A 13,165-nucleotide genomic window follows, 5' to 3' on the forward strand; every position below is an offset into this window, starting at 1 on the left:
AAGATCTAAATGTGAGACAAGAATCCATCAAAATCCTAGAGGAGAACACAGGCAACACCTTTTTTGAACTTGGCCACAGCAATTTCTTGCAAGATACATCTATGAAGGCAAGGGGGAAAAATGAACTATTGGACTTAATCCAGATAAAAAAGCTTCTGCACAGCAGAAGAAACAGTTAACAAAACTAAAAGACAACCTACAGAATGGGAGAAGATATTTGCAAATGATGTATCAGATAAAGGGCCTGTATCCAAGATCTATAAAGAACTTATTAAACTCAACACCCGAGAAACAAACAATCCAATCATGAAATGGGCAAAAGACATGAACAGAAATCTCACAGAGGAAGACATAGACATGGTCAACACGCACATGAGAAAATGCTCCGCATCACTGGCCATCAGGGAAATACAAATGAAAACCACAATGAGATACCACTTCACACCAGTGAGAATGGGGAAAATTAACAAGATGGGAAACAACAAATGTTGGAGAGGATGTGGAGAAAGAGGAACCCTCCTGCACTGTTGTTGGGAATGCAAATCAATACAGCCACTGGAAAACAGTGTGGAGGTTTCTCAAGAAGTTACAAATAGAGCTACCCTATGACCCAGCAATTGCACTACTGGGGATTTACCCCAAAGACACTGATGTATTGAAATGCCAGGACATCTGCACCCCAATGTGCATTGCAGCAATGTTCCCAGTATCCAAACTGTGAAAGGAGCCATGATGTCCTTTGACAGATGAATGGATGAAGAAGACGTGGTCTATATACAATGGAATATTACTCAGGCATCAGAAAAGACAAATACCCACCATTTGCTTTGATGTGTTTGGAACTGGAGGGTATATATGGTGAGTGAAATAAGTCAGTCAGAAAAGCACAGTGATCATATGGTTTCACTCATACATGGAATATAAGAAATAGTAAAAGGGGTTATAAGGGAAAGGAGGGGAACTTATTGGGAAAAATTAGAGAGGGAGACAAACCATGAGAGACTCTTCCTAACTCTGGGAAACAAAGGGCAATGGAAGGGGATGTGGGTGGGGGCATGGGGTAACTGGGTACAGGCACTAAGGAAGACACTTGATGAAATGAGCACTGGGTGTTATACTATATGTTGGCAAATTGAATTTAAATTAAAAAATGTTTAAAAAAACACTTAAAATATGGTGTCAGCTCTTAGACATAGTGCTTCACAAGGAAGTGGACAGGATCTTAGTTTTTAGAAGTCATGAAATTCATAGTTTAACATAGATCCCTTGTGTTAATTAGAAAGTTATTTTCTCACATTTCACCCTTCACAGTTTGTGTTCCAGGCATCTTAAATATCAGGAGTCTCCCAACTATCCTCATGTTCTCTTATCTGAAGGCATAGATGAACACAGTTCTTTTCAACTGGATCACTCTGCCATTTCAGCCTCACAGTTTCATTCATCATCATGACTAACATAACTAATTTTTCTGTTTCTTTTTTTTACAATAAGGAGCTGTTTCAGAAATAGGTTTTCTGAGTGTATGATTGACTCACCAATGTCACAGGAGTCAACATTTGACCTTTACTGACTACTGACTAGTAGTAGTAAAACTGCTACTTTAAAGTAGTTCCTAAGTTAGAACCTTTAATCATGGAGTCTGTCAGTAACTGTGAATTTAGACATATTATTTATTCCTTACTCAAGGACTAAATAAAATAAAAGTAAAAATATCATGGTAAGTGACAACAAACTGTAGTTTTATATTATCACACTGTGATAATAATAGCAAAAGTATTATTAGTTCTTCCATTTGTGTAGGAATTCCAAGGTAATGTGAAATTTATCAAGGCTCATTTTCTATCCTCTTTGACAAGAAAATCATGAAAAATGCAAAAAGGATAAACCTGAAAATTTATATTTACTTTTGTAGATGGTAATACAAGTTGAGAGATACCAAGTTTATGCTGAGAACTAGAAGAGGAAGATTTAAACAAAACAAAACAAAACACCACAAGAGAAACCTCTTTTCAAGAATTGGAGAGTTTTCAGGGTAACTAGAAGAGCAGCAAAGATTCTGGAATTTTTTTTTAAGGAGGATGAGCTCTTGGGAATAGGTTTTAATTTGAGATTAGGATTACTGTTCTTTTATTTGCCTAAAATTCACTGCCTCCGAGGACCAACTGCCTCATTCTTACAATAATTTCTCACCTTCTTTGCATAATTCACGAGTATTCTCTATCTCACACCAAAGCTGAGCTAGCTATAATGACTTTTTTAAAAATTATTTTATCCTATCATTTGCCTAACCAAACTAGTTTCTCTTTCTTAAGAGCCTGCAAACGAAACAAAATCTTCAGTTACAGAGGAAATTCTAGCCAGAATGTGACCTTTTGTCTCACTCTGGAGCTCAAACCGCCCGCTGAGTGGTTTTTTTTTGTAAAAACTGGTCCCAGAATGCATGACAGCACTGGAGTGGAGGCAAATTTTGTACCAGTTGACTTGCTGGCAACCCCAAGTAAGAAGCTGGACTGTATGTAATGAATGTGGGAACTAAGGTGGTAAGGTTATAGCGGTGATGCTATCTGGTTTCTGCACAGGAAAAATGGCTAAGTCTTTTAAAGTGTTTTCAAGGATAAGAGAATGCTAGAGGATATAAATTAATTTATAATATGCGTAAAAATATGCAGATACTTAAGTGCACTTGTAACAAGTAAGGAGAGAGAACTATTAGAGAAAGATGTAAGAGAATGGGGTCAGGGTAAATTTATGATTGAGAATAAAAATTTAAAAATGTCACAAACACATTAATATTTTATTATTAATATATTTATAATGATTTATCAATAAGCTAATAAATAGTAAAATTAAAATATTAATTTAAAAATTAAATTATGAAATTAAAATGAGTAAATATGAATAAAAATTAATTTTACTAAGGGGTGTTAAATGACCAGTTATTTCTTCATTCATTTGGTATTTTGAGTATTTCTAACAGCTGCTTTAAAGTATATGTCAGTTAATTCTAACATCTGTGTCATCTCAGCATTGGCTTCTTTTGATTGTCTTTTCCTATGGAAGTTGAATTTTCATGATTTTTCATATATTTAATAATTTGGACTGTATTCTGGAGATTTTAAAGAAATATTTTGTTGTGAGACTTTTGACTTTATATAAATTTTTGAAGTACAATTATGTTTTTACCAGGCAATTATTCTGGCTAGGTTTAAGAATTCTGTAGGCTTTGATTCCAAAGTCATCTCACTTGTTGGTTCACATCTTTTCCGTGTATGTGTCAACCATTGGTCAATCTGGGAAACATTAATGAAAAGCTTTCTAGTGTGGATAGAATGTTGGAGAAAAATATGCCTGTTTAGCCAAGAACACCTCTAGATGAAGTAGCTAAAAGTGTGTGTGGTAGCCAAGAGATGGAGTCAGAAGACAGTTCCAATGGTAAAATTTACAAGAGGTTTTAGATAAGTAGGATGGTTTGAGATACAACACAAATGTAGAAAATTTTACAAAACAAATATACAGCTTAATGAATTATTCTAAGGTGAGCATCCTTGTTAAATACTATCTTTGTCAGGGGAGAACGCTTGCTATCCAGCTCAGAAGCCCTCCAGGTATTCCCTTGAATCACACTAAACTGACTTTTATGAGAATCATTTTCTCACTTGATTTTGATTTTATTTATTTATTTTTTAAAGATTTTAATTTATTTATTCATGAGAGACAGAGAGAGAGAGAGAGAGGCAGAGACACAAGCAGAGGGAGAAGCAGGCTCCACGCAGGGAGCCCGAAGTGGGACTCCATCCTGGGTCTCCAGGACCAGGCCCTGGGCCGAAGACCGCGCTAAACCGCTGAGCCACCCGGGCTGCCCTTTACTTTGATTTTAAAAAAAAGCTTTGTAAGTCCCTTTTAATCAAAAGATTCCTTCATGATTGCTTTTTAAAATTTGTTTTTCGCTCCTTTCTTTAAGATTCAAAATAATTTATTATGTAGAATTTCCCACAGTCTGAAATTTGTTCATTTTATTCCTTTTTAATTGACATGATTTTCTCTCTTGTATTTCTATTAAATTGGTAGCTGGATCTGGAAGTTAATGAGATTTGCAGTTAGGTTTCAGGAGCAAAACTGTTCATGAGTTCTGTCTTAATATCAATTTTAACTTCTGTAAACAATTAAACAAACTCCAGAAACAAAATTGTAAATTCACAAAATAACAAGCCAATTGTCCCCTCTAGTGAAAAGGAATGAAGTGGAAGTAACATTTTGATAGTTAATGCTTCTAGTAGTCTGAAGTCTGTTCTGTATTTAATGTAAACAAAACTAAAAACATGTTTTCAATATTTTTTTTTCCAGATTACCTGTCTTCAAAAAAGCATTCTATTAACATTAACCAGAATCGAATCTTGGTTATACTCATACTCATACTCATATTTCTGATACTTACAGTGCTTGGACTTATAACAGGTTTGTTAGGTAAGTGAATTGTAATCTTTCTTCATCTAGAGAAGTCCACTTTCCAAACGAAGAGAGAATTTACTGATAATTTTCCTGTTCCTAATGATTTTTTTATTTCACCAATTGAGTTAAATTCTAATAAACTTATAAGTGGGTTCTAAGAATTTTTTTTAAGATTTTATTTATTTATTCATGAGAGACACAGAGCATGAGAGAGAGAGGCAGAGACCCAGGCAGAGGGAGAAGCAGCTCCACATGCAGGGAACCCGATGTGGGATTCGATCCTGGGACTCCAGGACCACGCCCTGGGCTGAGCCACCCAGGGATCCCCGGGTTCTAAGATTTTAATTGTGTAATATAGAAGTCATATTATTGCAAGCTTAATAGAATGACCAGGGTCTGCAGAAGGTAGAACCTAGCTGCCAATTATATTGTGCTTTAATTTATGTTATTGCTAGGGCTTTTATTATGTATTTTTACTATATATATGTATATATATACATATAGTGTATTATATATTCATATATATTTTATTTATAAACATTTATATATTTTGTATATTTATATATATACACAATTTACTCTCAAATTACATTTTCTTTTAAATTTTTTTCTTTAGATTAAGGATATATGGGTTAAAATTGACATATGACGTTATATTAGTTTTAGGAGTGTAATATAATTGAAATTACATTTTCAATTAAAATTACTCAAAGGTAATGTATGTAGATATTAATGGAGGACACATCAAAATAGAGCTGTAGAAGCTGATTGTGTATGATTTATGACATTGTGTTTATGCTTAGATATTGGCCAAGAATTCAGTAATTTTTAAGCAATGTATTAATGAGGATATAAGCTGAGATGATATTTTAAAGAAGCGAGGAACACAAAAACATGGTGGTTATAAAATAAACTTCTTTGACCTTTCAGTAATCCTGTCACTTGTGAATAGGACTGTGGGACTGCTATTTTCCATTATTCTCTACAATGCCATTGACTTCTGTAAGATGTCACTATCAAGCCAGGATTTCCCAAAAGGAAGGAAAAGGGTGCATTGAGGAGGGACATAGGACTTTTAAGGTCTAGGACAGAAAGTGGCATACAACCCGTTCATTCAAGTTTCATTTGTGAAAACTTAGTAAGAAAGGCACACAGAAATGAAAAGGGAAAAAAAGAAAAGAAATGAAAAGGAATCTGGGAAATGTGATTTGCTCAGGTTCCATTAAATTATTATGGAATAAGAAGAAAACAGAAATTTAAAATCTTCGCATAATCTTGCAATACAGACTATATCCTTTCAGATATTCCTTCAATGTTTTAGGCTTTGTGGGAGTGTTTATTTTTCTTTTATATTTTGAATTGTGGTAAAATATACATAACAAAAAAGTTACCACTTTAACTATTTTTAAGTGTGCAATTCAGTGGCATTAAATACATTTAAAGTATTATCTAACCACAACCACTATTCAGTTCTAGAACTTTTTCATCATCCCAGCAGATACTCTGTACCAGATAAACAGTAGTATGTACCTATTGCCCCCTTGCCTTAGCCCTGGTAACCATCATTCTAATTTATATATTTATGAAGTCACCTTTTCCAGATACCCCTCAGAGTGGAATCATACGATGTTTCTCTTTGTATGTTTGGCTTATTTCACTTACCATAATGTTCTAAAAACTCCTCCATTTTTTAGGTATATTAGATTTTTATGGCTTTTCAAGGCCAAAAAATATCCCAGTGCAAGTACAAATGATGTATTATTTATCCATTCATTTGTTGATGAACATTTATGTTGTTTCACCTTTTGGCAATATTGTGAATAATGCTGCTATGAATATTGGTGTACAATATCTAAGTCTGGTTTCAGTTCTTTTGGGTCTATATGTAGAAGTTGAATTGCTGGGTCATATGGTAATTCCATGTTCAACTTTTTGAGAAAATATCAAACTGTTTTCACAGTGGTTGTACCATTTTACATTTCCATCTGCAACACACAGTGGTTCCAGTTTTTCCACATCTTCACCAACTTTATTTTCCTTCCTTCTTTTTGTAATTGCCATCCTAGTGGGAGTGAAATTTTGTCTCCTTATGGTTTGAGTTTGCATTTCCCTAATAATTGATTAGGGAGCTTGAGTATTTTTTTGATGTAGGATTTAGCCATTTGTATATCTTCCGTGGAGAAATGACTATTCAAATCCTTTGCCCATATTTAAAAATTGGGTTGTTTGTTTTTTGTTGCTTAGTGGTAAGAATTCTTTATGTATTCTGAATATTAATTCCTTATTATATATGATTTTAAAATATTTTCTCTCATTCCATGGGTTGCCTTTTCATGCTCTTGATGGATATCTTTTGAGGCAGAGAATTTTTTTTATTTAATATACTCTAGTTTATCTATTGGTTCTTTGTTGCCTGTGTTTTGGTTGTCATATTCAAGAAATAATTGCCAAACCCAATGTAATGTAGACTTTCTGGTATGTTTTCTTCTAAGAGTTTTATAGTTCTAGATCTTAAATTTAGGTCTTTGATCCATTTTAAATAAGTTTTTATATGTGGTTAATGGTAAGGGTCCAACTTTATTCTTTTGAATATGAATATCCAAGTTTACTAACAGTTTGTTGAAAACACTGTCCTTTTCCGATTGAAAGGTCTTGGTATCCTTGTCAAAAACCATTTGACCACAAGGGTTTATTTCTGGATTCTCTATCTTTCATTGGTTTGTATATCTGTCTTTATGCCAATATCATACTTTTTTGGTAATTGTACTTTTTAGTAAGTTTTAATGTCAGAAAGTGTAGATTCTTCCATTTTTTCTGTCTTTTTCAAGATTATTTTGGATATTCAGAGTCCCATATGATTCCATATAAATCTTATAATAAAATTTTCTATTTTTGCAAACATTACTATTGGACTTTTTTTTCTTTACCTGCCTAGAAGAGCAAAGTTTTTGTTTTTGGTTTTTTTGTATATTTTTTATTAGAGTTTGATTTGCCAACATATAGTATAATACCCAGTGCTCATCCCATCTAGTGCCCCCCTCAGTGCCCGTAATCCAGTCACTCCATCTTCCCGCCCACCACCCCTTCCACTAACACTTATTCATTTCCCAGAGTTAGGAGTCTCTCATGTTCTGTCACCCTCTCTGATTTTTCCCACTCATTTTCTCTCCTTTCTCCTATAATCCCTTTCATATGTTTTATATTCCCCGTATGAGTGAAACCATATAATGTTTGTCCTTCTCCCACTGACTTACTTCACTCAGCATAATACCCTCCAGTTCCATCCACATTGAAGCAAATGGTGGGTATTCATCGTTTCTAATGGCTAATATTCCATTGTATACATAGACCACATCTTCTTTATCCATTCATCTTTCGATGGACACTGAGGCTCCTTCCACAGTTTGGCTATTGTGGACATTGCTGCTATAAACATCAGGGTGCAGATGTCTTGGCATTTCCCTGCATCTGTATCTTTGGGGTAAATCCCCAGCAGTGCAATTGCTGGGTCGTAAGGTAGCTCTATTTTTAACCCTTTGAGGAACCTCCACACAGTTTTCCAGAGTGGCTATACCAGTTCACATTCCCACCCTAATCCATCAAAATCCTAGAGCAGAACACAGGCCACACACTTTTTGAACTCGGCCACAGCAACTTTTTGAAAGATACATCTATGAAGGCAAGGGAAACAAAAGAAAAAATGAACTATTGGGACTTCATCAAGATAAAAAAAAACTTCTGTACAGCAGAAGAAACAGTTAATCAAACTAAACAACAATCTACAGAATGGGAGAAGATATTTGCAAATGACATATCAGATAAAGGGTTAGTATCCAAGATCTATAAAGAACTTATTAAACTCAACACTCAAGAAACAAACAATCCAGTTATGAAATGGGCAGAAGACATGAACAGAAATTTTATCAAAGAAGGCATACACATGGCCAACAAGCACATGAGAAAATGCTCCGCATCACTTGCCATCAGGGAAACACAAACTGGACTTTTTTTTTTTTCAAACTGGACTTTTGATAGGGATGGCACCCAATCTGTAGATCTCTCTGGGAAGTTTTGCCATTTTAACAATGATAAGTCTAATACATGACCATTAGATGTCTTTCCACTTATTTGTATCTTTTTAAATTTCCTTTAGTATTGTTTTATAGTTTTCAGTGTACAAGTATTTAGTTTCCTTTGTGAGGTTTTTTCCTAGTTATTTTATCCTTTTGATGCTGTAATAATGGAATTGTTTTCTTAATTTCCTTTTGCATTGTTCATCACTGATATATACAAATAGAACTGATGTTTCTGGTTTGATTTTGTATCCTGCAATTTGCTAAATTTGTTTACTAGTTTTAACATGTTTTTGGTGGAATTTTTAGGGATTTCTACATATAGGATCATGTCGTTAGTGAATGGAGATAATTTTACTTCTCCCTTTCCAATCTAGGTGTCTTTTATATATCTGTATCTATATTTATATCCATATATTTTTTGCTGAATTGTTCTGGCTAAAATTTCCAATACTATATTGTACAGAAGTGGTGAAAGTGGGCATCCTTGTCAGCTTCAAAATATAGAAGACCTCACAAAATTTCCTTAGTAGAAGGAAGTTCCTTAGTAGAAGGAAACTCAGGGTAAAATTATGTCTTTTGTCCTCTTGGGACTATTTAGACATGGATCTGACTATTTCATCTTAAGAAACTTTATTCCAGAAAGATATCTATACCCTGCCCCTCATTTTATTTAGGAAAGTATCTAGAGCTCTTGAACTATCTCTTCTCTGAGGCTGATAAAATCTTGCTATCGAGGTACCTAATATTTTAAGAAAAGTTTTCAAACATTGTTGAAATCCAAGTTAGACAGGTATATAGTCCAGAGTTTAAGGTATTATGAATTCTTTTTTCAATTCATCCACTAAGGCATTAGTTGACTCTCAGCTTTGACATTTGCTGTGTCATATATGCAGTGACTTTCAGGATTCTATTCCTAATTTGAAAAATAAGGATAATACATTTAGTATTTCACATGACTATTGAAAAGTGTATTAGAAAGCACTTGGTAATATATATAGAAAAACATATAAGCAAGTTGTTTTTATTTTTAGTACCTAGAAGAAAATTGCATAAGATATCATCATCAGAGTGTTTTGAAGCTGCATGCCCAGAAAGCTGGATTGGTTTCCAAAGAAAGTGTTTCTATTTTTCTGATGACATCAAAAATTGGACATTTAGCCAGAGGTTTTGTGACTCATATGGTGCTGATCTTGTTCAGATTGAAACCCTCCTGGAACTGGTAAGAAAATAGTTCTGTCTAGGGATCCCTGGGTGGCGCAGCGGTTTGGCACCTGCCTTTGGCCCAGGGCGTGATCCTGGACACCCGGGATCGAATCCCACGTCGGGCTCCCGGTGCATGGACCCTGCTTCTCCCTCTGCCTGTGTCTCTGCCTCTCTCTCTCTCTCTCTCTGTGACTATCATAAAAAAAAAATAGTTCTGTCTAGAATAAAAAAAATGCCCCCTCCAGTGTAGTATGTAATTCTTTGTGAGAATGTCTAAAATACAGGTTTAGATGCCTGCCTAGACATTGATTTTTAACATAAGGAGAGAAAATCCAGCAGATGCTACATTCTGCAGTGGGCTATCCACAGTTACCTTAACATTCACAGCAGGAAGGTGGCCAGAGAGCAGGCCCATGCTTTCTTTGACTTATGAGCAAGAATTGTGCAAATAGAATTTAAAAATTAGAGAGGGAAATGTAATTTTCAATTTGTATGAGGTTATTAACATTGTTTCAAAATGAACCAGGCAGGAATGATCTTAGAGAAGGTGGCAGAGTAGAAAGCTCCAGGAATCTCTACCAAAACATCAATTGAGTTGGCAGAAACTCTCTGACGTAACTGATTTGGAACTCTGGAGTCTTGCAGCATCCAAGGGATAACTTAATGAAAAGGTTAGTAAATTTCACTTAATCTCAGTGAATTTCAGCCTCCTCACTCAGTGGCCACCACTCTCTACACCTTATCATGGCTAGAAGCCATGAAGACTTCTGGCCATTTTTCTGGTAAAGCTTGCTGGAGCCAGGATGGCCAATAAGAAATTATTACTCAAATATTGTGGTTATGTGTTGTTATTTTTGAGTGCTGCTTTTCATTACTGAGGGACAGATACAGAGGTGGGCTGCCATTTTTTCTTCAACTCCTGCCAACGGAAGTGATTTCCAAAGGATTTAAATAAACAATACTTGTTTTTTTCCCCTTTTGGGAGCCAGACATATAAGAAGATCTTTGGCAGGTAACTGGATGACCACAGAAATAATAAAATAAACTTTCAATGATAACACATGGTAGGGAATACACAAAAATTTGCAAAATTATTTGGAAAAGTTACAAACAGCTGGCTCCATATCTCAATAATCAAAATTCAACAATCTCTGAAGAAAAGAATTATATTTCCAGAGTTAGCATAGTTAAAAATTCATAATGTCCAGTTCTGAGCAAAGAATTTACAAAACATACAGAGAAATAGGAAGGCATAGCTCATTCACAGGGAGACATATCTGACAGAGAACATTCCTGAGGGAGCCAGATATTGGAAATATTAGTCAAAGATGTAAAATCTACTGTCTTAAATATATTCAATGAGCTAAAGAAAACCATAGACAGGAAAAGTAAAAGAAATCAGGAAAATGATATATCATTAAAGAGGTAGAATATCAATAAATATCAATTTCAATAAAGAGGTAGCTATTAAAAGAAACCAAATAGAAATTCTGGAGCTAAAAAGTACAATAATTGAAATGAAAAACTCACTAGAGGAGTCAAAAGCCTATTTGAACAGGAAGAAGAAAGGATCAGCAAACTTGAAGATAAGACAATGGACAGTATCCTGTTTGGGAATAGATTCATGATTCCACTTTCAATATGGATAAAACAATCAGACAGTAGAACAATGAGGAAATAGAAATCGTGAACAATTCTATAAACCAATTAAACCTAAAAGACATGCAGAATGCTCCTCCCAACAACAGAATACATATTCTTCTCAAGTGCAAATGGAACATTTTTCTGTATAAAACATATGATAGGCCACAAAGCAAGTTAATATATTTGAAAAGATTGAAATCATATAAAGTTCCTTTTACAATCACAATGTAATGAAACCAAAAATCCACAACAGAAGGAAAAATGGAAATTCACAAATATGTAGAAATTAACTCACTATTAGACATCCAGTGAACAAGGAAAGAAATCACAAAAGAAAATAGAAAATACTTTGAGACAAATAAAATAAAAACATAACATGCCAAACTTATGATATGTGGTAGAAGCAATACTAAGAGGGAAATTCATAGCTGTAAATGCATACCTCAAAGAAAAAAAGAGAAGTGGGCAGCCTGGGTGGCTCAGCGGTTAGCGCCGCCTTCCGCCCAGGGCATTATCCTGGAGACCTGGGATCGAGTCCCACATCGGGCTCCCTGCATGGTGCCTGCTTCTCCCTCTGCCTGTGTCTCTGCCTCTCTCTGTCTCTGTCTCTGTGTCTCTCATGAATAAATAAAATCTTAAAAAAAAAAAAGAGAAGTATCTAAAATCAATATCCCAACTGTATACCTCAAGGTAAAACAAAAATCAATATCATCTTTACGACTTTAAAAGAGTAAAAATTTCCCTAAAATGTCACTAAATCCACTAATCATAAAGGAAAATCATACATTTAATTATATTGAAATTAATACTTGCCATCAGAAAAAGATGCTCTAAGTGTAGACCAAGAAATGTGGCATGGAAAACTAGTCTCTAGTGCTGGTGTGAGTATAATTTGTTACAATAACATCGTAAAAGAGTTTGGTGTCATTTGGTAAAATTGACAATAAGCATTCACTGTGTCCTAATAATTCATTCCAGGACAAGTGCCAAGAATGTCAGAACAGCATTTATAACAACTTTAAACTTGAAATAATACTAGTGGACACTGATCATAGAATAGAGAAACAGGTTGTGGAATAGAGCGTAAAGTGGCATTATGCTGAATTGAAAGTAAACAAGTTATCAACAATTTCTCTGTTTTAATATTTACATGTGATGTTACTATAGTACATCTATTCTCTATGTGTTATTAAACAATACAAAATTAAAAAGAAGAAAACTATGAGAGTTAAGAATATAGTAGAGAAGCAACACTGCTTCTGGGAGAGGCCAGGTAATGACAGGTTAATGCATGTAATCTTTTTTTTTTTTTTCTGAAAGAATTTCCTATTGAGGTATAAAGGCCCCTATGACCACTGGATTGGGCTCAGCAGAGATTTAGGCCAACCATGGAAATGGGTAAATGGCACTGAATGGACCAACTGGTAAGTTCTGAAAAATATGATAGCAGTATTTGTATTTGTATTTGCTTTGCATGAAACCAAATGAGTTCTTCATTTATATGCTCTAAACATTTTTAAGATTAGTTATGATGGAATCAAGTGAAAAGTTGTAAGTTGCAGAGGTTTTGCAAGCTCCTCCAACCAAATATAAAATCTATCATATGTGGCATAGTAGAATGGTAAACTTGACTCCAGCCTCATCTGTGTAATTTGCCAACTCTTTCACTTTGAAAAAACTACGTACTATCTTTAAGACTGTTGCTTACCTCTACAACAAAATTAATTGTACTTGCTCAATTGCTCTCACAGGGTTGATATGAGAACCAGTTTGATGTATATGACTGTACTGTT

At 34.6% G+C, this 13,165-nt stretch overlaps 1 protein-coding gene across 9 annotated transcripts in view; it reads left to right on the plus strand.

Annotated features, from left to right (window-relative positions):
• The first annotated feature begins 2,315 nt into the window (after positions 1-2,315).
• The window catches only part of CLEC2D (C-type lectin domain family 2 member D), a 40,983-nt gene continuing 30,133 nt past the window's right edge, over positions 2,316-13,165 (plus strand). For 7 of the 9 annotated variants that reach the window (XR_005379829.1, XR_005379830.1, XR_005379831.1 and 4 more), the window contains exons 1-4: positions 2,316-2,512; positions 4,345-4,464; positions 9,557-9,744; positions 12,693-12,796. Coding sequence is in view for 2 of the 9 variants with exons in the window: in XM_038576752.1 (XP_038432680.1) it covers positions 2,437-2,512; positions 4,345-4,464; positions 9,557-9,744; positions 12,693-12,796 (488 nt within the window). In the remaining 7 variants the exon portion in view is untranslated. The remainder of the gene's footprint in view (positions 2,513-4,344; positions 4,465-9,556; positions 9,745-12,692; positions 12,797-13,165) is intronic. The other 2 variants (XM_038576752.1, XM_038576753.1) reach the window with 2 other exon arrangements.

Source organism: Canis lupus, chromosome 27 (genome assembly GCF_011100685.1).
Source record: "Canis lupus familiaris isolate Mischka breed German Shepherd chromosome 27, alternate assembly UU_Cfam_GSD_1.0, whole genome shotgun sequence".
Taxonomy (NCBI): domain Eukaryota; kingdom Metazoa; phylum Chordata; class Mammalia; order Carnivora; family Canidae; genus Canis; species Canis lupus.